The sequence below is a fragment of the Cyprinus carpio genome, chromosome B15 (genome assembly GCF_018340385.1).
Source record: "Cyprinus carpio isolate SPL01 chromosome B15, ASM1834038v1, whole genome shotgun sequence".
Lineage (NCBI taxonomy): Eukaryota > Metazoa > Chordata > Actinopteri > Cypriniformes > Cyprinidae > Cyprinus > Cyprinus carpio.
In genome coordinates this window covers 2,976,468-3,003,708 of record NC_056611.1, presented here as the reverse complement: position 1 = coordinate 3,003,708, position 27,241 = coordinate 2,976,468, and the positions used below count along the sequence as shown (strand labels likewise).

At 39.1% G+C, this 27,241-nt stretch overlaps 1 protein-coding gene across 1 annotated transcript in view; it reads left to right on the top strand.

Annotated features, from left to right (window-relative positions):
- LOC109075878 (cytochrome P450 2G1-like) overlaps window positions 1-27,035 on the top strand; it is a 38,499-nt gene extending 11,464 nt beyond the window's left edge. Inside the window, exons 5-9 of the mRNA XM_042738924.1 lie at window positions 13,517-13,693; window positions 13,780-13,921; window positions 24,623-24,810; window positions 24,935-25,076; window positions 26,225-27,035. Coding sequence (XP_042594858.1) covers window positions 13,517-13,693; window positions 13,780-13,921; window positions 24,623-24,810; window positions 24,935-25,076; window positions 26,225-26,406 — 831 coding nt within the window. The 3' untranslated portion in view covers window positions 26,407-27,035. The remainder of the gene's footprint in view (window positions 1-13,516; window positions 13,694-13,779; window positions 13,922-24,622; window positions 24,811-24,934; window positions 25,077-26,224) is intronic.
- Window positions 27,036-27,241: the final 206 nt, after the last annotated feature.

Here is a 27,241-nt window from a genome sequence, read left to right as displayed (position 1 = left end):
TACAAATGTACAATAAATATACAGATAAGGCAGTACTATGGACATAATTTACAGATTTTTAAATACTATCAGCATGATATACAGATAGGTATGCTATGAACACACTATACAGATGGATTATGTAAAAGTGTATTTACACTATAAGCAGAAACTATGAACATATGAACATCATTTACACTAGTGCAATGGACAGTAAAGTGCATAGAAAATATTTCAGTGTGCAAATGGATTACTCAGTATTCTGGATTAACAGACAGTAGTGCAAGTAATAACAAGTTTACCCTTGTTTGCTTGTTTGTAAATAAATAAATAAATCAGATGTAGTGATGAGGATGGGTAAGGAGTCTGTGTGTGTGGTGTGGGGGGGCGTGGGGGGTGTCAGAGGGAGCATGTGTGGGTGGTTAGGTGTGTAGGGAAAAAGCTATTCCTGAATCTGCTGGTCCTTGTCCGGAGGCTCCTGAAGCGCCTCCCAGAGGACAGGAGGTTAAACAGTCTGTGGTCAGGGTGAGAGGAGTCCTTAAGAATGCTGCAAGCTCGACGTAGACAGTGTTTCCTCTGGATGTCCTCAACAGCAGGAAGTGGTGTCCCTGTGATGCGTTGGGCAGTTTTCACCACCCTCTGCAGTGCTTTGCGGTCAGCAACTAAGCAGTTCCCATACCAGACTGTGATGCAACTGGTCAGGATGCTCTCGATCACACACCGGTAGAAGTTCACCAGGATGGCTGAAGACAGCTGGTTCTTCTTCAGTGTCCTGAGGAAGAAGAGGCGCCGGTGAGCCTTCTTGACCAGGCTGGAGGTGTTTGTGGTCCAGGACAGGTCCTCCGAGATGGTGGTTCCCAGGAAACTTGAAGCTTTAGTAATAGCTTGTCAGTGGTGACTGTACGTTCATGTACATATGGCAGAATTGTACGGAAACATCAATTAAAGACGTAATCAAACAGATGATGAACACTATTAACAGCAATTATTGTATGATGCAATCAAACTTTTAGCAAAATGTGATAATTCTGTAGGTTGTTACAGGGTTGGCATCATCTGAGGTCCTCTGAGGGGTTGGCATCATCTTTTTTCAGGTGTTCTGGATCCAGACTGAAGCTTGTGTAAATCCTAGTTACCACAGGATGTAAATCCCATCAGAAACAGAGAAACAAATAGAAACATAATTAGTGTAGCTGCTGTTCCAACCAAGTCCAAAATAAATTTGTTTAACCCAAGCTAAAGAATAATAATATGCATTTGATCAGATATAACTGCAGTCCAAGATTATGAGATGCATTATTTGAATGCCTGGCCAAAAAGAAAGTCTTTAATCTAGATTTAAACAGAGAGAGTGTGTCTGAACCCCAAACGTTATCAGAAAGGCTATTCCAGAGTTTGGGAGCCAAATGCAAAAAAGCTCTACCTCCTTTAGTGGACTTTGCTATACTAGGTACTACCAAAAGTCCAGAGTTTTGTGACCTTAGGGGGCATGATAGATTGTAGTGTGGTAGAAGACTAGTTAGGTACGCAGGAGCTGAACCATTAAGGGCCTTGTAAGTAATAATATATTTTAACTGATATAAAAACTAAAATATGTAGCCAGTGCAGAGACTGTAAAATTGGGGTAATATGATCATATTTTCTTGACCTGGTAAGGACTCTAGCTGCTGCATTTTGGACTACCTGTACCTTGTTTATTAAAGGGTTAGTTCACCCAAAAATGAAAATTATGTCATTAATGACTCACCCTCATGTCGTTCTAAACCCGTAAGACCTCCGTTCATCTTCGGAACACAGTTTAAGATATTTTAGATTTAGTCCGAGAGCTTTCTGTCCCTCCTTTGAAAATGTATATACGGTATACTGTCCATGTCCAGAAAGGTAATAAAAACATCTTCAAAGTAGTCCATGTGACATCAGAGGGTCAGTTACAATTTTTTGAAGCATCAAAAATACATTTTGGTCCAAAAATAACAAAAATTACGACTTTATTCAGCATTGTCTTCTCTTCCGGGTCTGTTGTGAGTGCATTCACAAAACTGCAGTTTAGTGATATCCGGTTCGCGAACGAATCACTCGATGTAACCAGATCTTCTTTGAACCAGTTCACAACTGAATCGTTTGAAATGGTTGACTTCTCCAATAAGCATTAATCCACAAATGACTTAAGCTGTTAACTTTTTTAATGTGGCTGACACTCCCTCTGAGTCAAAATAAACCAATATCCCGGAGTAATTCATTTAACGTTACTCAAACAGTACACTGACTGAACTGCTGTGAAGAGAGAACTGAAGATGAACACCGAGCCGAGCCAGATAACGAAGGAAAGATTGACTCGTTCTCGAGTCAAGAACCGGTTGCACCCTTTAAACATGCAGGACAACCACCTAGCAGTGCATTACAATAGTACAGTCTAGAGGTCATGAATGCATGAACTAGCTTTTCTGCATCAGAAACAGGTTACATGTTTCGTAGCTTGGCAATGTTTCTAAGATGGAAGAATGCTGTTTTTGTAACATGAAAAATATTGAAAATAGCAGAAGACCTAGGACAGAACCTTGTGGCACTCCATATTTTATTGGTGATATTTGAGATGACTCCCCATTTACATAAACAAAATGGTAGCGATCGGACAGGTCATGATCTATAGCAGGGATCCTAAAATCTGGCCCACGAGATCCACTTTCCTGCAGAGTTTAGCTCTAACCCTAATCAAACACACCTGAGCATGTTAATCAATGCCTTCAGGATCATAAGAAAATCACAGGTAGGTGAGTTTTATCAGGGTTGGAGCTAAACTCTGCAGCGTATTGGCCCTCCAGGGCAAGATTTGAAGGACCCTGATCTATAGTATTGAACGCAGCACTAAGATCTAAAACTAGCAATGAGATGCAGCCTTGTTCTGACGCAAGAAGCAAGTCATTTGTAATTTTAACAAGTGCAGTTTCTGTGCTATGATGTGGCCTGAAACCTGAAATTCTTCATAGAAGGAAGGAGCATAGTTGAGCAGACACAAATTTTTCTTAAATTTTAGACATAAACATAAGATTTGAAATAGGTCTGTAATTTGCCAGTTCACTAGGATTTAGATGTGGTCAGTGCCAGCTTGAACGGTTTTGGGACGTGACCTAAAGATAACAAGTTACAGGTAACAAATCTTTCAGTAATTTAGTGGGTACAGGATCTAACAGGCATGTTGTTGATTTAGATGCAGTGATAAGTTTATTTTGCTCTTCCTGTCCTATAGTTGTAAAGCACTGCAGTTTATCTTTGGGTACGATGAACGAAGCTGGAGTATCAGACGCTGTAGAATCTACATTTGTTATTGTATTTCTGATGTTATCTATTTTATCAGTGAAGAAATTCATAAAGTCATTATTATTAAACTGTTAGGGAATATTTAGATCAGGTGGCGTCTGGTTATTTGTTAATCTAGCCACTGTGCTAAATAAAAATATTTTGGTTATTTTCTATGAGTTTGTGGATATGCTCGGCCCTGGTAGCTTTTAGAGCCTGTCTATAGCTGGGCATACTTTTTTTCCATGCAATTCTAAAAACTTCCAAGTTAGTTATTTTGCGCTCAAGACTACAAGTTTCTTTCTTGAGAGAGTTGGTATTACTGTTGTACCATGGCACAGTACGTTTTTCTCTAACCTTTTTCAATTTGATGGGGGCAACAGCTTCTAATGTATTAGAGAAGATAGTGCCCATGTTGCTAGTCATTTCATCTAGTTCATGTTTATTTATGGGTACACAGAGCAGTTGAGATAAATTAGGCAGGTTATTTGTGAATCTGTCTTTGGTGGCTGGAACAATAGTTGAAAGTGAAAGTGAAGTGACATACAGCCAAGTATGGTGACCCATACTCAGAATTTGTGCTCTGCATTTAACCCATCCAAAGTGCACACACACAGCAGTGAACACACACACGCTGTGAACACACACCCGGAGCAGTGAACACACACACACCGTGAACACACACCCGGAGCAGTGGGCAGCCATTTATGCTGCGGTGCCCGGGGAGCAGTTGGGGGTTCGGTGCCTTGCTCAAGGGCACCTCAGTCGTGGTATTGCCGGCCCGAGACTCGAACCCTCAACCTTAGGGTTAGGAGTCAACCTCTCTAACCACTAAGCCACGACTTCCCCCGTTCTGCCAGGACAATAACGTGGAGCCATATAGTTAATATCATTAATACGCATAATGCACGATACAAGGAAATGGTCAGTTACATCATCACTTTGAGATACGATATCTATATCAGTAAGATCGATTCCATGCGATATCATTAAATCTAGCGTATGATTAAAACGATGAGTGGGCCGGTGATGTTTTGCTTGACTCCAAAAGAGTTTATTAGGTCAAAAAAAGTTCTAATGCATCATTTGTATTATCAACATGAATGTTTGAATCTCCGACAATTAGTGATTTATCAACGGTAACCAACAGGTCTGAGAGGAAATCTGCAAATTCTTTTAGGAAATCTGTATACGGCACTGGTGGTCTATACACAGTAGCCAGAGCAAGAGATACGATAGATTTCTTTTGCATATCTGACAGTGTAACATTAAGCACAATTATTTCGAATGAGTTAAACCTGTATCCTGTTTTCTGAGTAACATTGAGAATATCACTATATATTCTTGCAACACCACCGCCACGACCAGTCTGATGGGACTCATGCTTATAACAGTAGCTTTATATTTTGACCTCACTATTCGGGGAACAGATACAGTCTGAACAGACTGGACAGCACAAGTACTTCTATCCTTTAAGTGGGTAGAACAAAAGTCATCATAGCAGTTATTTGAGAATTGGCTTACTAGTCATATGGAGCATAGTGTCCTGGAGATGTTGTTCAACAGGAGTTCCGCTCCGACTGTGCACCGTCTCGATCAGGCTCCTGTTAACCCCGGCATGAAGCACAACCACTCCGGGGCTCTCGCCGGCCTTAAGGATCATGGATATTTGCATAGAAACATTGAGAACACGAGCACCAGCGAAACAGTGAGTGTGCTCTTTACCTTCGGCTAACGTAGCAGGGACGTGTTGGACGATGGAGTCGCTGACGATCACAGCGTTGCATGATTTTTGAAATTAACACTGCATTTTGCTACAATTATTATGCGGTAATAATGAAAATGCAATCTCAACTGTCCTATCTGTATGTCTAGATGCATTTAGGAAAAATGGCATTTAAATGTTAATTTTGCTACAGTTTTGCTTGGACATTTTAAACATATATAATAAAAATATAATACATTTGGGTAATACAATTGCATTTTAATTTTGCAACTTATAAATTGTTAAAATATGTTTTTGATTTACATATTAAAACTAGTGTGGAAAATGGCAAATGCAAATTATATAATTGAATTTTCATTTATCTTTTGCACTAAATGTTGCACATATGGTATGGGAAAATGTAAACTTAAATACAGAAATGCATTGCCATTTTACAAACAAAAAATACTGTGCTCTCATGTTTTAACTAATATGAACGATCGTCATCATAAAAAGTAATCAATTCATGGACATTATTTTTTATTTTTGGCATGTCATGAGCAGGACATTCAAGAATATAGGCCTACTGGAATAGCTGTATCAAATAAGGACAGTGACAAGTGACATGACATGTGGACAAGTATGGTGTCCCATGCTCGGAATGCTCTGCATTTAACCCATCCAAGTGCACACACACAGCAGTGAGTAGAAAACACACACTGTTAATTCAATTCAGTTCAATTCAAGTTTATTTGTATAGCACGTTATAAATCATTGCAAAGCAGCTTTACAGAAACACGCCCAGAGCAATGGGCACCCGGGGGTTCAGTGCCTTGCTTAAGGGCACATCAGTCGTAGTATTGAGGGTGGAAAAAAAGCCCTGGTCATTCACTCCCCCCACCTACGATCCCTGCCAGTAACAAAACTCGAACCACGGCCTTTGGGTTACAACTCTGCAGTCCGACTCTCTAACCACTAGGCCGTGACTGCCCAAGATAGAAATCAAGATAACAAGTATGTACGTGGCCTCCCAGGGCAGCAAAATGAGAGAGATTTTATTTTATTTTTTATTTTAATTAATTTTTTATTTTGGAAATTAATTTGGAATTATTGCACTCATATCAACAAGTTATCGGTTATATAAATCTAAATTAGCTTTCCTTCATAATAGTGCCGCTCCACACAACCCTCAGCCCACCCTTACAGCAGCATCAGTAGTCATCATGCAAAACACCCTGATGTAGCTCCATTCAAAAATGTCATCAAAATGAATAATAATAAAAAAAAAATAATAATCAAAATGAATAAATGTATAAAACTATCTGGACATGAATGCAAAAGATGACTTTTGCTGCTGGTGATGACTGCTTTTAAAGTTCGAAATATGGTACTAAAAGGTAGCCTACAAGCCTACTGTATTTGAAGAAGCGGGGGAGAGGTCATGTGTCTCACCTTATTGATTGTGTAAAATTTCTGTATGTCATATATTAATATTTATAATATTTATAACCGCTACGAAAAGCAGTGCACATGCAACCAATGGGATTTCAGTGAACACCTCCACATTGCCGCTAATAGAACTACCACTGATTTGTCAGCGGTTTCCGTGTGTCTGTCACTGAGAATAATCTAGTGACTTGTGCTTTCTGCATCCTGTGTAAACTGTCTTTATGTCTAAGTGGTACTGCTGCTGGCCCATTCATGAGCGGCCCACCTGGAATTCTCCCAAATATTCAGATCCACTCTGGGCCTTCTCATTCAAACGCACTTCCAACCAACCAACCAACCAACCCTCGCCTCCAAATTCAGAAGCCTTCATGCAAATGCTGAGAACTACTCCTTTGAAATGCTGACTGCAGCGGGGCATTGGCAGTTTATCAGTGCAGCCTGTAGAAGCTAACATAAAAATATTTTAATACCTTTATCACACCACTGACATGTACAAGATTGCTTACTGGTGTTACAACAACAACAAAAAAATGTACAGTACATACCGATTTCTTTATTACGATCCAAGTCTTCCCTGTTATTTTTGTCTCTGGACATGGCTTGTTCTCTTTTCCAGAATGCTGTCAAGACAGTATAAGGGTTAACATTCAAGTACAACCCATAATGAATGTCAAATGAGGTAAACGGAAAAATAGGTAACCGAATAACTAAATTAAAAGGCTTTCTTACCCTTCGTTTGTTGCCCGCACAAACGGCTTGGAATAAAATGTTTTTGCCTCGATGTCTGTTTCTGACAGGAACTGCAAATGTCCACAGTGATTTGTTTGATATATTTTATAACTAAGGACCTTCTCTCCAAGAAAATAGTGTGAATGCTTTCGTATTGACTGCATTTAGACCAAAAATGCCCAAAATTACCATTTGAAAAGACTGAAAAAAAATGGTTAGGACAACCACTTGTTCATTACAACTATTCTTTTAACATTGCTGGCTTTTTAATATTTCAAGTCAAGCCAAGTCACCTTTATTTATATAGCGCTTTAGACAAAACAGATTGTGTCAAAGCAACTGAACAACATTAATTAGGAAAACAGTGTGTCAATAATGCAAAATAACAGTTAAAGGCAGTTCATCACTGAATTCAGTGATGTCATCATCCAGCTCAGTTCAGTTTAAATAGTATCTTTGCAATCATTTGCAATCAAGTCAACAATATCGCTGTAAATGAAGCGTCCCCAACTAAGCAAGCCAGAGGCGACAGCGGCAAGGAACCAAAACTCCATTGGTAACAGAATGGAGAAAAAACCTTGGGAGAAACTAGGCTCAGTTGGGGGGTCAGTTCTCCTCTGGCCAGATGAAACCAGAAGTTCAATTCCAGGCTGCAGCAATGTTACATTGTGCAGAGTACTCAACAGGTTCCTGTGGTCTTGTCCCGGTGGTCATCTGAGACAAGGTCTTTACAGGGGATCTGTATCTGGGGCTCATCTAGTTGTCCTGGTCTCTGATGTCTTTCAGGGCTGTAGAGGTCCTTTCTAGGTGCTGATCCACCATCTGGTCTGGATATATACTGGATCCGGGTGACTGCAGTGACCATCAGATCTGGATACAGACTGGATCTGGTGGCTACTGTGACCTCAGAATAAAAGAGAAACATACTAATATTAGCGTAGATGCCATTCTTCTAACGATGTAGCAAGTACATCGGGTGTTATGGGAAGTGATCCCGGTTCCGGTTTACCTAATTAATGCAGCCTAAAAATCCTTTAATGCATTTGGATATTAGAAGCGTATTAGTGTGTTACGTGTAAGCCAGGTTAAAGAGATGGGTCTTTAATCTAGATTTAAACTGCAAGAGTGTGTCTGCCTCCCGAACAATGTTGGGTAGGTTATTCCAGAATTTAGGCACTAAATAGGAAAAGGATCTGCCGCGCGCAGTTTATTTTGATATTCTAGGTATTATCAAATTGCCAAGGTTTTGAGAACACAGCGGATGTGGAGGAGTATAATGTAACAAGAGCTTGTTCAAATACTGAGGTGCTAAACCATTCAGGGCTTTATAAGAATAAGCAAGATTTTAAAATCTATACAATGTTTAATAGGTAGCCAGTGCAGTGTTGACAGAACTGGGCTAATATGGTCATATTTCCTGGTTCTAGTAAGAACTCTAGCTGCTGCATTTTGAACCAGCTGGAGTTTGTTTATTAAGCGTGCAGAACAACCACCCAATAAAGCATTACAATAATCTAACCTTGAGGTCATAAACACACAAATTAACATTTCTGCATTTGACATTGAGAGCATTGGTCATAATTTAGATATATTTTTGAGATGGAAAAATGCAGTTTTACAAATGCTAGAAACGCAGCTTTCTAATGAACGATTGCTATCAAATAGCACACCTAGTTTCCTAACTGATGACAAAGAATTGACAGAGCAGCCATCAAGTCTTCGACAGTGTTCTTGGTTATTACATGCAGAGTTTTTAGGTCCTATAATTAACACCTCTGTTTTTTTTTTTTTTTTTCAGAATTTAGTAGTAAGAAATTACTTGTCATCCAGTTTTTTATATCGACTATGCATTCTGCTAGTTTTTCAAATTGGTATGTTTTGCCGGGCCACAAAGAAATATCACATTCACCTGATAACTATCGCACACAGCTTCCACCAATTACACACACTGAGCACTATCATCAGACACGCTTTATAAACATTGTACTTCCTCTCACATACTGCCGAGTATTGTTCTGCATATATCCCTCTCCTAGCGTTTGCTGCGATACCTGGCCTTTCCATGTTTGTTTTCATAGTCTTGTTTTAGTTTCTTGTTTTCATAGACTTGTCTTAGTTTCTTGTTTTCATAGTCTTTTCTAGTTTTATTGTTTTTATAGTCTTGGTGTCTTGGTGGAAGCTGTGTGTGATAGTTATCAGGTGAATGTTTATAGTTTATAGTCAGTTTATAGTTTTCATAGTCTTGTTTCTGTTTCTTGTTTCCATAGTCTTGTTTCAGTTTATAGTTTTCATAGTCTTGTTTCAGTTTATGGTTTTCATAGTCTTGTTTCAGTTTCTTGTTTTCATAGTCTTGTTTCAGTCTTGTTTCAGTTTATAGTTTTCATAGTCTTGTTTCAGTTTCTTGTTTTCATAGTCTTGTTTCAGTTTATAGTTTTTATAGTCTTGTTTCAGTTTAAAGATTTCATAGTATAGTCTTTTCCTTGCCCTGCCCTTTTTCTCGTGTTTTGACCCATTTGCTCTGGTTACTGGATTACCCCTCTTGTCTACCCCTCTGGATATTGTTAGCTAATCGAAGACCCATGCTTGCCCTAGGATTATTCTTGTGTCTTGCCCTCTTTATACCTGTTTGCCAGTGTTTGACCCATGCCTGTTATGACCACGTCTCTGTCTAATAAAAGCTCACACATGGATCCGACGTCTCACGACTCATCAGCCCCGTTACAGGTAGACTCATTTAAAATAATGTAATCATCAAGTTTTAGCCAGGTTTCTGTCAATCAGAGCACATCTAGGTTATGATCAGTGATCATATCATTTACAAAAAGTGCTTTAGTTTTATGTGAAATGGTGTTCATTTAGTTTATGTTTATCATTTGTTTATCTGTATTGCATCTGTTTTTTATTTGTTGAACATCAATTGAATTGTTACTCTTAACCCTCTGGGGTCTAAGGGGTTTTGGGGCCTGGAGACTTTTGTGCTTTTTTCAGTTGCTTATAAACATATACGTGGCTGAAGTCTAATGACACTGTAATCAGCACAAACTGGGTTACAATAATATGTAAATACCATGTATGTACATGATTGTGTTTTTGAGAAAACAACGTGTATGTGAAAAACTACAGTTTTGAAGTCACTGAAATAAGGTCATAAAACACCTAGAGAACATTTGTTCACAAGACTGATCTTGATTTTCATAAAATATTAAATGTCTGATAAAGCTTCAATACCACTCTGATGATGCAGTGTTTAATTATATTTCTATCCTTTTTCCTTTTTGATGTGCCATTGAATTTTTTATTTATCAAAACTGTGCCCCGCGATTTTTGCGACTGTTATATACTATGTGTTTTTGTGAATCTGTGACATTTTATGGGGTGTATCACCCACTGAAATTTGTTACAAATGATAGTTAAAGACTGATGAATAAAATAATAATAATAATAATCTGGTCACTCCTTTCAAAAAATTGGCTAACAAAAAAACATTATACACTCAATTCTCTGTTGCACTTTACTGTTTCTTTTTGCATGCACAAGCAGGCATCTTTAAATTTGAACAACAACAATGTAGGATCTCTCTCGAACAGACCCAAATAACTATGGATTCTTAGCATTCCAAAGGAAAACCAAAAGTTCTCCTCCGCAGCCATCTGCGGCCGTAAAACTAATTAATGATCCACATGACGCCTGATTGTCTGGACCGGCTTCCTGAAAAGGCCTGATCCTTATCCCTCAGGGGATCGGAACTGCTAAAACCCTAACTCAATAACTAGGAGAGAAGAAACTCCCTCTGTCTGAAGACCCTTCTAGGGCCAGCTGTGCCATGATACCCGTGACCATTTAATGCACAAATTGATAAATCCAATCAACAAAAGAGACAATTTTACAGCTCCATACATACATATATGCTTGATGTGTTTATTGTAACCTATGAAGTTTAATCAATGCTTTATAACCCCTTTTAGTAGATACAATTATTAATGTGTATGCAAACTACCCTATATTTGAGCTTGAATGAAAGCTTATTTTGTGAAATGTGGGAAGTATGTACAATACTTGCATTAAGAAACTTTACAAAAGTATTAACAAAATTCTGGCAAGGATGCTCCCCACATGATAAATTGAAGCATCATGTTAATTTATGCATGAAGAGGAACCACACAGTGGCCCCGCCTTGCAACAAGCCAATTGGAAGACCGTGAAATGGGAAGGACTTATGTGGCTCGATCAAAAACCCAATGCCCGGACAGATTAAGTGCTCTTTCACCTTTGTGTTGACCGCGCTCTTTCACTCACATGCTGCACCATCAAGCGATCGGGTCATCCAGAACTCAAACACTCCATTGAAACACCGTGACTGCCAGAAATCTTCTAAGTCTTGCAAACAAAGAAACCCTCAGACAAACTTCTGAAGCTCCTACATCACAAGGCAAACCTCCTTTCAACCACAAGGGCTCTCCCAAAAGACAACAGCCGAATGACCAATCAGCAATGCAGTGATTCGCCCCTCTAAGCTCTCAACCCAAACGCAAGTAAAACAAGGTCTCCTTACTAGCTGGAAAACTTGTGCTGAATTGATCTTAAGCAGTAAAGATAAGACAAATCTCTGCTTTGTGATTTTCTTAGGTTGCAAGGTAAAGAACTGGTAAAGAACTTACTAGACTCTTAGGACTTCATGCAAATTCTGTTAATCCTCATCATTTGAACTGTATTTATATGTGTGTGTGTGTGTGTGTGTTTTCATTAGTTTTACATCCATGTAATCTAGATTAGCAAATAAATTCTAGTTTTATTATAAGAATCATTGTCTTGGGTCTTGTATTTAAAGTTAAACTTTGCCCAGATCTTGCTACCTAGCTCGTAGATTATAAATTATCACTAGCATGTATTAACCTGTGGCCAGGGAATAATACAAATATCCAAATTGTTAATATATACTGATATACTGATATACTGATGTTAACATTTGCTGGACGAACAATTGATAAAGTGTAAACTATCAAATTTGGAATCAGTTCAATCAGGTTGATACAAAGGATCAAATAATGATCTGCTTTACACTCATGTGTACTTAGATTTTTCAGTGTCCTTATTACCATATCAAATATTTCTAACACTATTTTATTTATATTTTATTGTGAAAGTTTTCTCACAATCACAATATTACATGCAGTTAATATTTTATCAGACACTGATAATTATGTTAAATCTATTTTTAAAATGTAATGTAATGTAATGTGTAATGTAATATAATGTAAAATGTAATGTAATAATCTATAAGCATATTTAACAATAGGTCAAAGATGAATAATTGCAAAGTGTTTATAAGTGATTTCAGTCTGGCCTGTAGATACAGTATTTTGTTCCATGTGCTATCTGGTGGATATTCTGTGAAGTACAGCACATTTATTTAAATTCTGAAAACATGCTGATGGGATTTAGCGGCATTCTGCTGGATGAATTGCGGCATGCCGTGGGAAAAGAGCACATCTGTAATTAGTAGTCATTTAATGTTATAATCCTATATTATTATTATTTAAATACAATTAATTTATTTCATTATTTTTTATCTTCATTCATAAGTGAAAATGTCATATTTTCAACTTTTGTTAATTTCCAACAATGTCAAGCGGCCATTTGCGTCAACAGTTGTTGATTTTGAGGATGAGTTTCACATGTGACTGAGTTGTATTTACTGCTGTGCCATTGCTGCTGTGGTAATAGGCATTTTGGTTGACTACCTACTGCAGTACTATTTGTAATGAGGAGTTGGGATCCATGTGCGGCTTTGTTTAAAGCATATGCAGCAACACAAACATGCAGGGGTCGGCCGCCAGCAATGGTAATAGCCAAGGCAAAACAGAGACATGGTCACAAAACATGTCAGGGCAGGCATCAAACAATCTCAGGTAATATCCAGGCAAACAAGGCAGAAACAATAGGCAGGGAGCAAATGGTCAAAAACAGGGCAAATAGTCCAGGGTTATACGCAGGCAAGGCAAACATAACGGTAGAACACTCAGAAATGTCAGCCGGAGCAAAACAAGACTTTGCAAGGACTGAGTGTAAGTGTGAGGTTTAAATAGTCTGGTAAACAGGGAGTAGGTAGAGAAGGAGTCAGTTCCAGGTATGAGGATTTTCAGTACTTGGGTGATGGCACCCTCTGGTTGTGAGTGGCAGGAACCTCAGAGGCAAAATTTGTGACACTGTTCTCTATACCAGTGTTTCCTGATCCAGGTCCTAAAACAGCCCCATCACTGCACATTTTGTCTTTGTTATGTAACACACCTGACTGTTCTCATGATAAGGAAAGTCCAATAAGATTGGTTTGTGATGCTGTCTTCTTATTCCCAACAGCTGTACAACATCTTCCCTCGACTAATGGAACACTTGTCTTGGAGTCACCACACCATCTTAAGAAAGATTGATGACATCCATACCTTCATTTTGAATAAGGTTAAGGAGCATGAGCAGAATTTAGACTTCCATGACCCAAAGGATTTTATTGACTGCTTTCTTATCAGGCTTACTCAGGTATCCAGTCTTTATGATGATTTTAAATTAAACTATGTAGCCTACATATAATTGCTGTTCTACTATTCCTTTGTGTTTAAAAAAAGGAAAAAAACAATCCTGACACAGAATTCCACAAAAACAACTTGATGGCAACAGCTTTAAATCTGTTCATAGCTGGTACAGAGACCACCAGCACAACTCTCAGATATGCCCTGATGCTTTTGATCAAACACCCCCACATACAGGGTAAGACGTTTATAAAATCACCTTTTATTTCTGTAGCATTTTATACAATACAGATTGTGTCAAAACAACTTCACAGAGATTAACAGGAAATAGCAAAATAATTTATGGAAACTCAACTATAGAGACAGTTCAGATTATGCTGTGAAGCATCTCTCAAAGAGAACAGTGTCATTTTTCAGATCCAGTGAGTTCAGAGTTGGTTCAGTCCAGATCAATAATCGTGTGAAGTTAACCGATCAGAAAGTAGTTCTACAAAAGGCAGTAATGTAGTTTTTCAGCTTGAGTCAGTGCAAAGTTGATTCAATTCAATACCATGTCGTGTCAATGTTGCAAGATGCAATTAAGCTGTAAAGCAGTTTTAGAGGAAAAACAGTGTTATCACCCAGCTTAGTTCATGTTATATTTTTATCCAATTGTGTCATTCAACGCTGTCAAGTATAAATCAGGATTTGTCACACTGGTGGGGAAGGAAGAGCTGTAGTCTCTCCAGCAGGTTGAAACATGAATATAGAGTTGTTATTTAGCCCATAGTAGATGACTGGATTATCATTGCATTAAAGCAGTTCTTGTTAAAACTGAATTGTCCCAGCTGGTCCTAACATGACATGTTCATAGCTGACTGTAGGGATCTGTGCTGAGGGCTCGTCTTGGCAAGGTCTTCTCCGACCATGGATGGCTGTGTTGTGGTCACTAAGGGTGAAATTAAGTTTCAATTAAAATCCAGTAATTAATCATAAAATAACATAATAGGTATTTTTATAAATATCATTCAGAACCTGCATTTGAAATAATGACTCAAAAAAAAGGAAAAAAGAAAGACAAAGATATTTTGATTGATTTTTTCTTCAGCATGCACAGCACAGAGTTGTTCTTGTTAGAGTACCTCAGTGGGTTTGTGTTGAAGTAATCAATTATAAATAATGTTCTCTAAAACGTTTAAGTTTAATTCTGCAATGCACAAATGTTGTGTAGGGCCTAAATTGTGACTTAGTGCCCCTTTATGCCACAACATGACAGTTGTAAGGCCCTTTAGGTGGTTCGTGGGAATTTTTCAGTTCAAATAAGTTGCCATTGGTCGCATAGTTGGGATGAAGGATCGCGCACACTTTATGGATGACACAAGCCACTTATTCTAATGGTGATGTGGACGTTTTGCGAAAAGGCAGGTAAGGTGCTGAAATCGGCCATAGGCCCCATACGGATGCCTCTGGAGGTGCCCAAGCACTGCGTGGGAGGCCCACAAAGAGTTTTATGATGCCCCTGACTCTTCACCGTTGTCTTCCTCCGTGCCACAGAGCGCCTATTTTGACCCCTAACCACCTAAACTTCAACATAGTCTTCCCCGTGCCCGCAGAGTGCCTATCGTGACCCCTAAACACCTAAACTTCACCGTAGTCTTCCTCATCATCCCCTAACTCAGGGGTTCCCAAACTTTTAAGCCCGCGACCCCCATGATAAATGCGCTGCTGCCCCGCGACCCCCCCCTCCCCCCCCACACACACACACCTCAACAACCCCTTTTTTTGGAGCCTCCACACGCCTTTAACTTTAGCAAACAGCGGGATACGTTGTGTTGCTGCGCGTGATGTACGTACGTAACTTGATTGTGATTGACGCTGACGTAATCTCGTAATGTCTGGGACAAAATTACAATTTGAATTAAATTTTTTATATATATAAATATATATATATTTTTTTTTATTTGTATCAGACTTTTCTGCAAACACCATTTAACAAGTATTGAATTAACCCTTTCACACGTAAGTTTAAAATATTCTGGCTGACCCCCCAGCGTGAGTTTTTCAAGGCGATCGTTATTTAAGATGTGTCACTTTATGGTTTCCATGGTGACACGTCATTGCTTGTCACGTGACACACCGCAGAAACAACAGAGCTGAATGAATGATGATCTGCTTTTATGTCATTTTTCCTTTTTTATTCAAAATATTCACAAATTTGTTAGATATGGCATGAAATAGCTGATATTCTGATTTTTCAAATATATGCAAGTGGAAGTTGTTTTGTTGTTTAAACACCTTTATAACGATCGCGTTAGTTGAGCTGTATGCACGACGGCATCTTAGTTTGTGCCGCAGACGCAGTTCAGAGAATCGGATCTGTTGGATTTACAACACGTGAATTCATCCACTTCTCCCGAAGTACATAAAAGTAAGTGGATGGTGAACTGGGAGAATAATAGAGTAAACTTTAAAGTTACTTAAACAATGTGTATCTGATATGCATAAAACGTGTCTAATTATAATGGAAAGGATTATTATTGCCTCTTCCTTTGACATCAGTGTGTATTTTACAAACTCTAAATGTATTTTTTTTTAGTACTTATATGTCTGAAACCTAAAATAAACATTATGTGGTTGAAAACACTGAAAAGTTCTGATGACAGCTCTGAGTCTGAGCGCGCCTGTCTCTGGCTCAGCGCCAGCCAACGCGCGAGAGCACATTTGAATTTCACGTCATGCACTGACCGGTGTGATCGTACACTCCAGGGACCAGCCTAGACTGATCATACCGGTGTGATCGTACGTGCGAAAGGGTTAAATTAATTGCAACAAAAATATATAGGGCCTATATATTTTTTCCACTTTTTTTATAGAAATCATCTCGCGACCCCCACTTTGGGAACCACTGCCCTAACTGACCAGAAAAGCTCTTCTACTGGGTCTCCTCAAGGGTGTGTGCTGTCACTTTTATTAATTATTCTTTACACAAATATGTGTCAGAGCAGCTATAAGAATAAAGGCACTATAAAATATGCAGATGATTCTGTTATTGTTAGTCTGCTTCAGGAGGATGAGATCAGCCATGGCCCAGTTGTTGATGACTTTGTTCACTGGTGTGAGAAATCTTACCTTCAGTTTAATATATCAAAGATACGTTCATTGATTTTAGGAGGAAGTCTCGCATGAACAAAGCTACTTTAATAAAAGGCCAGACTATAGAGTATGTGCAATCTTATAAATAACTTGGGAATATTATTGATGATAAATTGAATTTTGATGCTAATTGTGCAGCTGTGTGTAGAAAAGGTCACCAGCAATTGTATTGTTTGAGGAAATTATCACACTTTAATGTTGACCGAACGTTAATGACCATGTTTTATCATGCTTTTATTGAATCAATTTGTCTTTTTCTCTGGTCGTATGGTTTGGTCAACATCTTTAAAAACGAGAAATTCTCTTTATCACATGGTTAAATGGTCTAGTCCATTGATGTGTGAGTCACAGTCGGATCCAACATCATTGTATACCAGACAGTTGCAACAAAAGGGTACTTCTATTTTAAATGATGACTCCCACCCTTTGCACAGTGAGTTTCAGCTTCTTCCATCTGGACGGAGGTTTTTAATCCCAAGGTGTAAAACAAAGTGATATAAAAACAGCTTTGTTCCCACTGTTTTAAAAAAGCTGTAGGATGGGGAGTCTTGGAGAATTTATATCATGTATCTTGTATCATACTTTTGTTATCTTTTGTGTTATATTTTTTAAATGTGTTTTTGAATTTGTGCTATGGACGGTTGTCACTGTCATTTTAATACAAGACACATTTATCTGCAGGTATGAATAAAGTAACCTAAGCCTAAACCAAACTGCCTAAACTTCACCATAGTCTTCCTCGTGCCAGTGGAGTGCCTATTTTGACCCCTAACCACCTAAGCTTCACAATAGTCTTTATCGTGCCCACGGAGGGGCTATTTTAATTCTTAACCCCTTACTGGTCACCCCCCATTTTCAGCATGGAGACACAAATGACATACCATACCATTATACCATGGTGTCACACTGTTTTCCTTAATCTTCCTTAAGCATAAAGGAGCAACCATATCTAAAATGCTAGAAAAGAGAGAGTCCATAGTTTCTGTTACATCATCAAGTTTTTCTGAGCTATGTGCTGAGGAATTGAGATAAATCAGGTAGATTATTTACAAAGCAGTCTTTTGTTGTAGAAGTGATGGTTCTACCATACTTGTAACAAGGATTAGAATTTACAGTTTTAGCTATATGAAGTTTGCACAAGACTAGATAATGATCTGAGATATCATCGCTTGGCTGCATAATTTCACCACCATCAACATCAATTCCATGTGGCAGTATTAAATCTAGAGTATGATTTTGACAATGAGTAGGTCCTGACACGTGTTGTCTAACCCCAATAGAGTTCAAAATGTCTATGAATGCTGATCTCAGTGCATCTTTTTTCATTATCAACATGGATATTAAAATCACCAAGAATTAAAACTTTATCTGCAGCCAGCACTAACTTGGATAAAAAAATCAGCAAAGTCTGTATGGTGCCCTTGTGGCCTGTATACAGTAGCCAGTACAAACATCACAAGGGATTTATCATTAACACTTGTTTCTATGGATAATGTTATATGAAGCACCATTACTTCAAACGAGTTATACTTGAAGCCCGCCCTCTGAGAAATACAGAAATTATGGTTATAAATTTTAGCAACACCTCCCCCTTTACCTTTTGGTCGCGGCTCATGTTTATAAAAGTAATCTTGGGAGGTCGACTCATTTAAAATAATATAATCAACATGTTTTAGCCAGGTTTCTGTCAAACAGAGCACTTCTAGGTTTTGATCAGTGATCATATCATTTACAAAAAGTGCTTTCGTAGAAAGGTACCTGATAATCAATAAGCAAAGCTTAATCATTTGTTTATCCATATTAAATCTGATTTTTATTTGTTGAACATCCATTAAATTGTTACTCTTAAATTAGTTTGAACTTTTTTTGTATTTTCTAGTTAGGGGAACAGACAATGTCTCTGAAGTGTGATATCTAGATGTAAGAGTCTCTGTGTGATGAGAATTAACTGATTTCTGTGGCATGAGTCGGCTAGCAGACAGTAAGTTTAGCCAATCTGTCTGCTTCCTGACCTGGACCTAGGGTGGCCAAACGTGCCATTTTCGCAGGACACGTCCTGGCCAGGATTTCTATATTGCCTAAAATATCCAGGTTTTGGCTTATGTTTCCTGTTTTCATACTTAATGAAGGTAATGATCGTTTGACCAATAACATGCAGACGTATGTAATCGATCAATCATGGTGTGTGATAAGGTGGGAACTACAGAGAAGGCTCAAAGCGATGCAAATATGTGTTCATATTAGTGTTGGACTTGAAGCAGCACTGAGCAGACTGATCGGTGTATGACATCAAAGTACCGTGAGAGCGATTCAAAAGCATAAGAAGCCGTCTGCTCTCTAGAGCTCTCACAGTATTTTATACAACAATTGGTCTGTGCAGCGCAAACAAAGCCAAAACGTAGATATTTTAGGCAATATAAAAATCCTGGCCAGGACGTGTCCTGCGAAAATGGCACGTTTGGCCACCCTACCTGGACCCCAGTTAGTTAAGTGCAAACTCTAAGACTATGAGCCATATTTCTAGACAGAAGAGCGGAACTACCCCTTTTCAACAGGTCATGTCAACCTGTTGAAAACCTTTGTTATTCTGCGGGCACCACTTAGACATCCAGCCACTGAGTGAAGACAGTCTGCTATGTATCTTGTTGACACGGTAAGCAGGAAGGGAACCAGAGCATATTACAGAGTCTGACATCGTATTTGCAAGTTCACACACCTCTTTAATGTTATTTTTAGTGATCTCCGACTGGTGAAGTCGAACATCATTAGCACCACCGTGAATAACAATATTACTGAATTTACGTTTAGCATTAGCCAGCACTAATGTGGCTGGTGTCTCTATTTTCATGTTTCGTACAATAGAATCACCAATAACTAGAATACTTTGATCAGGTTTCTCAGTGGGTGCATCACTGAGTGGGGAGAACCTGTTTAATGTTTTGATCGGAATGGAAGAGTGGTGTTTAGACCCGCGACTATGCCGCCTCACAGTCACCCAGTTGCCCTGCTGCAGAGGCGCTGTGACCGGAACCGAACAATGTACAGGACTCCCTGAGCTAGTCTCATCCAAAGCCGTATCTACAGCCCTAACATTCTTACTGTCCTCAATTAAAGTTTGGATGCGTGTCTCTAATTCTGAAACCTTCACTGTCAGCCTAACTATTTCCCTGCATTTCGCCGACAGAGAGAGCTAAACTATACATGTGGCAAGGGGTGCAAACAACAATAGCAGGAGAAGAAGCCATTACTCACCGTGATTTAAGAATGATTCTGACTTAACAATGTTGTTTGATGAACTCGTGAAAAACAGTGCTAGAGAGTAAAGAAATGGGACAAGAGAAAAAAGAAAACGGTAATAGAAACGTGAATGACAAGCTAACTGGCTAACAAATGCTAACACACTGTACACGTGTTGCACTCGTGATTTAAAATTTAAAGCAAATGGTCAGATTAGTCAGATTAGTTTGATAGATAATATTGGATATATGGTGGGAATTAAGTTTATATTTTATCTCTTTAGACAACAGAGAGATTTAGTAAGATAGAGATTCAACAGAAAAGCGAAGCTACATGAATCTACAATCACAAACCACTCATCAGCAATGTGTATATACATGAAAATTGTCTTGTATTTAAATGGAAATGATTTAATGATTTTAGTAATTGAACATTGGCTCATGAATGATGACATCAATATAATTAGTGATTTGAAAAGTGGGTGGAGGAATTGAATTGCTTTGCACACTGAGGAAGGCTTTGACCCAATAGTTTTTGTTTCATATTTAATTTGATTACATTAACGTTTAAATTTAGATTTAAGCTACAAGATATATTTTTTAATGCTAATATGTAAAAGGAATACTGCTGTAAAAAAGCATGTTATTTGTTTTAAGTGTTTGCAAACCAAATGTGATTGCACTTTTGTTCATATAGCAGTACTTTTAAAAGAAAATTGTGCAATACATGATTTTTGAATTCATTATTGAATTTTGTGCATAACTAAAAAAAAAAAATTTAACCGCGATTAAAAATTTTCATCGTTGCCCAGCACTAATATATATATATATATATATTTTGTGCATAACTAAAAAATATATATATATATCTATATATATATATATATACACACACACAATTAAATTTAGTCATTTAGCAGATGCTTTTATCCAAAGCAACTTATAAATGAGGACAATGGAAGCAATCAAAATCAACAAAAGAGCAATGATATACAAGTGCTGAAAAAAGTCTCAGTTAAGACGAAAACAGATAGAATAGAAAAAGAATACAGCAAGCTAGTGTTAGAGGCCTATTTTGCTTTTGTTAATTGGATAATAAATAAAAATAGAACAAATAGATAGAATACAAAAAAATTAGAGAAGCTAGTGTTATTTTTTTTTTAAGAAAACAAGCAGTGCAAGTCTAAAACGGCAAGTTCCCTTTCGAAAGGGAACTCCACGCTGCGTCCTCTAGAGGGCGCTATGGGAATGCTGTCAGCGTTGCTGGTGTCTGAAGCATGAATGAAAAAACGACAATGAACTTGACATTGGCAGGCGGAAGCCTATGACGTAAGCTAATGAGCGACTGCGGATATAAAAAGGGCACTTGTAGAACACATCATCCTCTTTTTTGTCTTCAAGCCTTGTGAGTACTAAGCATGTGCATTTGACTCACGAGGGAGTAGGATGCGCTCACTGTTGCATTCGCCGAACTACTAGAGCAGAGGTCTGTACTCAAGTTTTTGCCAGCGTTTGCACGAGCACGTTCGCCTCTCGGTGGAGTTGAACAAGCTTAAAGCGATGCATTTGCGGTGGTTTCTGTTCTCGCCTGATTCTTGAGGGAATTAAGTGTTTGATCAGAATGTATGGTTCTCAGGGGAGATAGCCACGCTGCGCGAGGTGATTGCATTGAGAATGCCTGATTCTTTTGAAAATTTAGCGCCTCTCACCTGCGTTCCGGGTCTCGCGGCTGCTGAGGCAGTTAATCAGGCCAATCACGGGTATTGTAGGCGGGGCATGGAAGGAATCTGACGTGGAATGCTTTTTTCTTCCAGAATTCCTTTTGTATAGATTTTTAGAATAGGAACGGTGTATAATGTGGGTTATCTACATTATTGGTGAAGGAGGCTCCTGACTTTTTTTTTTGAGTTGTTAGGCTCTTGTTTGAGCCTCCTCTGACCCTCCTCATCTTCTCAGCCCAGGTGTGAGGCTCTCTGTGAGCCTCCCTGATCAGCGTTCTTGTGGGGGCTAGGCTGAGATCACAGTTCCTGGTTCTCTCAACGGAGCTCTGTGGAGCCGATTAGACAGAACTATTAGTATGTAGGCTCTATGTGAGCCTCACTAACTGCGTCTAGCATTGAGTAGTCAGGTCCTCTCTCGTTTAGAGAGACGTTACGTTGAGACCTCCACTCTTAAGTGCTCCTCAACTAGGTTGGGTGTTGGTAGGCTTCCTCTCGTTTAAAAGTGTTATCCTGCTGAAGCCTCCACTCTCCATAGCTCCGCTTAGACAGCACTATTGGTTTGTAGGCTCCTTTTTTGTGAGCCTCACTAACTGTCTTTAGCTCTGAGTGTTGTCAGGCCTCCTTTCGCTCCTGAGGGTTGTCATGCTGAGGCCTCCACTCTTAAGAGCTTCTCTAAGAGGGTTGAGTGCTTGGCTTCCTCTCATTTTAGAGTGTCATCCTGCTGAAGCCTTCACTCTTAAGAGCTCCGTCATGGGCAGTGATTGAGTTTGTAGGCTCTTTCTTTGAGCCTTGCTTACTGCCTCCGGCACTGAGTGTAGCCAGGTCTCCTCTCGCTTTAGAGAGTCGTTATGCTGAGACCTCCACTCTTAAGAGCTCCCCTGCCAGGGTTGAGCGTTGTTAGGTTTCCTCTCGTTTAGAGAGTCATTCTGCTGAATCCTCCGCTCCCCAGAGCTCCGCCTAGGCAGTATAGGGGTGTAGGCTCTTCTACTGAGCCTCACAAACTGCCTTTGACGCTGAGTGTGGCTAGGTCTCCTCTCGTTTTAGAGAGTTGTTATGCTGAGGCCTCCACTCTTAAGAGCTCAAACTAGGATTGAGTGTGTAGGTTTCCTCTCATTTAAGAGAGTCATTCTGCTGAAGCCTCCACTCTCCATAGCTCTGCTTGGACAGTAATATTGATTGGTAGGCTCCTCTTCTTTGGGGAGCCTCGCTAACTGTCTTTAGTGCTGAGTGTAGTCAGGTCTCCTCTCGTTTTAGAGAGTCGTCATGCTGAGGCCTCCACTCTTAAGAGCTTCTGTAAGAGGGTTGAGTGTTAGGCTTCCTCTCGTTTAAGAGAGTCATCCTGCTGAAGCCTTCACTCTTCAGAGCTCCGCCTAGGCAGTAGAGACCTCACTACTGCCTTTGATGTTGAGTGTGGCTAGGCTGAGGCTTCCACTCTTAAGAGCTCCCCTACCAGGATTGAGCATGGTAGGTTTCCTCTCATGTAGAGAGTCATTCTGCTGGAGCCTCCGCTCTCCTTAGCTCCGCTTGGACTGTAATATTGGTAGGTAGGCTCCTCTTTTGTGAGCCTCGCCAGCTGTCTTTAGCGTTGAGTGTTGTCAGGCCTCCTCTCACTCTAGAGAGTTGTCATGCTCAGGCCTCCACTCTTAAGAGCTTCTCTAAGAGGGTTGAGCATGGTAGGCTTCCTCTCATTTTGAGAGTCATTCTGCTGGAGCCTCCGCTCCCCAGAGCTCTGCTAAATAAAAAGTTATTTTTGTTTTTTGGGTTCTTTTTTTTTTGGGCTTGCTTTTGTGTGTTTTTAACTGTGTGTTTTGTGGGTGTTTTGTTGTGGGGTCTACTCTTAAGAGCTCCCCTGCAGGGTTGAGCGTCGTAGGTTTCCTCTCATTTCAGAGAGTCATCTTGCTGAAGCCTCCGCTCCCCAGAGCTCCGCCTAGGCAGTAGTCATTACCTGCTGCTGGTGTGGAGTGTAGCTGGGTCTCCTCTTGCTTTAGAGATTCGTTAAATACTGAGACCTCCACTCTTAGAGCTCCAGACATGGACGGTGAGTTAGTCTATAATGATTGAGCATGAGCCTGCCGTAAAGCCTAGCGTTTCGCTAGTAGGGATGCTGTTCCTAAAGTCCTGACTTAGGGAAATGGATACCTAGGCACTTTTCCCTCAGCATGGCGGCGTTGGTATACCGTTCCCATAGCGCCCTCTAGAGGACGCAGCGTGGAGTTCCCTTTTGAAAGAATGAGAATAGGGAACGAGATGCTGCGTCTCTGTGCCATGCTTAGGCATCATGCCGTGTCTCCTCAGACAAAAAAGAGGATGATGTGTTCTACAAGTGCCCTTTTATATCCGCAGTCGCTCATTAGCTTACGTCATAGGCTTCCGCCTGCCAATGTCAAGTTCATTGTTGTTTTTTCATTCATGCTTCAGACACCGGCAACGCTGACAGCGTTCCCATAGCGCCCTCTAGAGGACGCAGCGACTCGTTCCCTATTCTCAGGGAACCATGGTTACATGCGTAACCTGAGACGTTTTTTTTAAAGAATATAATTAAAATAAAGAGTGCTAAAGTTAGATGTGTTTTTAGCCAATTCTTGAAGATGTCTAAGGACTCCGATGCTCAGATTGAGTTGGGCAGGTCATTCCACCAGGAGGAAACATTAAAAAAAGTGAAAGTGATTTTGTGGCTCTTTGTGATGAAAAATAAAGCAACATTCACTTGCAGAATGCAAGCTTCTAGAGGCACATAAGTCTGAAGTAATGAATATATATATATATATATATATATATATATATATATATATATATATATATATATATATATACATATATAGTTGTTTTTTTCTTATTGTGTTGCTTAAGAACAAATGCAGAGGGAGATTGACAGAGTTATTGGACAGAACAGATTCCCTACAATGGATGACAGGAAGTCCCTCCCCTTTACTGATGCTGTGATTCATGAAGTACAGCGCTATCTGGACATTGTCCCTCTAAATGTTCCCCATTATGCCATGAAAGACATCACATTCAGAGGTTATGTAATTCCAAAGGTAATAGTTAACCATATGATAATCAACTGTTTTCATCTTGGCAATTATTTCATTTTTCAACATTAGCTGTTGAATATTTTTGAGTCTGGAAATATAAAATTTTAAATGGATTTTGTTTCCCTAGGGCACAGTAATTATTCCCATGTTGCACTCTGTCTTAAGAGATGAGGGACAGTGGGAAACCCCTTGGACCTTTAACCCAGAGCACTTTCTGGATGCCAATGGAAACTTTAAAAAGAATCCAGCTTTTCTGCCCTTTTCTGCAGGTAAGCTCTGGACAGTTTACAATCCCTGTTGAAATAGATTGTGCCATCGACCAACTAAAACCTGGTCTAAAGTCAATGGTGCAGTATTTATTTGCTATTTAAAGAGAGCGTTAGTAATATACGCTATAGGCGGGTCCACAACACGCGTACACTCTACTTATTACACACACAGGGACGTGCAGCAGCACACAAACATACCAAATATTACAAATTAAAGGCTTACAATGTAAAAGATTATTATTGTGTAGGCTACATAAATATAAAAATGCCTACATATAATGGATAGTCATTGCATGTATCAGAATAAAGCTACCTATTTGCTCACGCATGAGCAGCTCTGTTTCCTCTTTGGAGACGCTTTCAGTCTTTACTCTTGCAAATTCCACTGTGTAAATAGCTAATCTGCCATGGCACAAACTCAACTGGCTTTTAATCTGAATTTGTGTTGAGACTTTGATTGGTCTATTGCACGTTATACCCAAAACACACCCATTACTCATTAAGAGAATAGGGACAACCCTTTTAGACATAGCACCGGGCGTGCCGTCATTTTTTGAATTGGTTTTAATTTTTTAGAGTGTGTTCATGGGTGTGCTGACTGTTTTTGCTGCCTGTGCTTTAGACCATGTGCTTAGATCGTTAAAATAGGGCCCATTGTCTGCCTCCTAAACAACACTAGGTAGACTGTTCCAGAGTTTAAGTGCTAGATAGGAAAAGGAACCTTAAAGCTTTAAGCCTTAAAGTTTTAAAATTGTTACACATTGTGAAAATAGTCAAATGTCTTTCATTTTCACATAAAACACACATGATTAAAGTTTAAAATCAAGCATGAATAAAATGTTTAACCAGACATATAACACTCCTAAAGAAGACAAAGCATATTCAAGCAATTTAACTTGATATCATCAATGGAGTTGTTACTTTAAAGAGCTATTCTTACCTAATTTGACATTAAAAAATGCATTCATTTGCATAAACCATTATTCTATTATTTTCTATTCTATTCTATTCTATTCTATTCTATGTTGATAACATTTGATTCAAATAATGAGTTTTTCCATTTTTTAGCACAATTTGTTTTTTAGCACAATTGCCTGTTATCCAAATTGTGACCATGGATAAATCTCTTCTTTGTTGTATCTCTGTAGGTAAACGTTCTTGCGTGGGTGAGTCTCTGGCTCGTATGGAGCTCTTTCTGTTCGTTGTCTCTCTGCTTCAGAAGTTCAGTTTCAGTAGTCCAAAGGGTCCAGATGGGGTAGACACCAGTCCTGAACTCAGCAGCTTTGCAAACATGCCTCGACTGTATCAGCTCATTGCCTCCCCCCGCTGAAAAAAAAAAAAAAAAAAAAAAATTCAAGTCACCAAGATGGAAACCCCTTTCCAAACCACACCAAGTTTTATTTTAGTTGGTTCTTTATCCATTTGTGGTATTTAGTAGTTACTCTTGCCTATCTTTTTGTTAATGATCCCTTTAGTACACTTTTGTCATGTACCGTTGGCAACACCCAGATACACACCTTTAACCACAATTAAATTATATTTACTTATTTTACTTTTTATGTACGGACACCCAACAGAAATAACAGTCAAATTTACATTTTTACACACATCTCTAAAGCCACCAGTTACAAAAAATAACAAATCACAAAAAAAAGGTAGAAGAGGAGGAGGGGTGGGGGGGAGAATAACAAATAGTAAATAAAATCTAGATGAAAGATTGCCATTGTAAAATAATTGTTGCAGTTTCTATGATCCTACAGTGAGGGAGGTTCAAAGACGACCTATGTCAAATATACCCTATGATAATTTTCTGACAGTTTCATAAATTCAGCATGATCACCACACAGTGTGTTTGTCGCTACCACCTATGTCTACTGACCAGCCAATAAAAAATGCAACATGAAATGGCATGTTGATCAACGCGACATTGCATTAAAACTTAAAATTGCTAAGCTCAAACTCTTTTTCCTTCTTTCACAGTTTCCTCTTTTTTTCAGCACACATAAAAAGAACAACTGCCAAACTGTAATGTCATGCTCTTTTTGTTTACCACTAGCGCATGCTAATGATGTTTTATTCTTCAATAGTAACCTGCGTCATAGCCTACGAGTCACTAGGTGCCATCATGTCAAGTCAAGTCAAGTCATCTTTATTTATATAGCGCT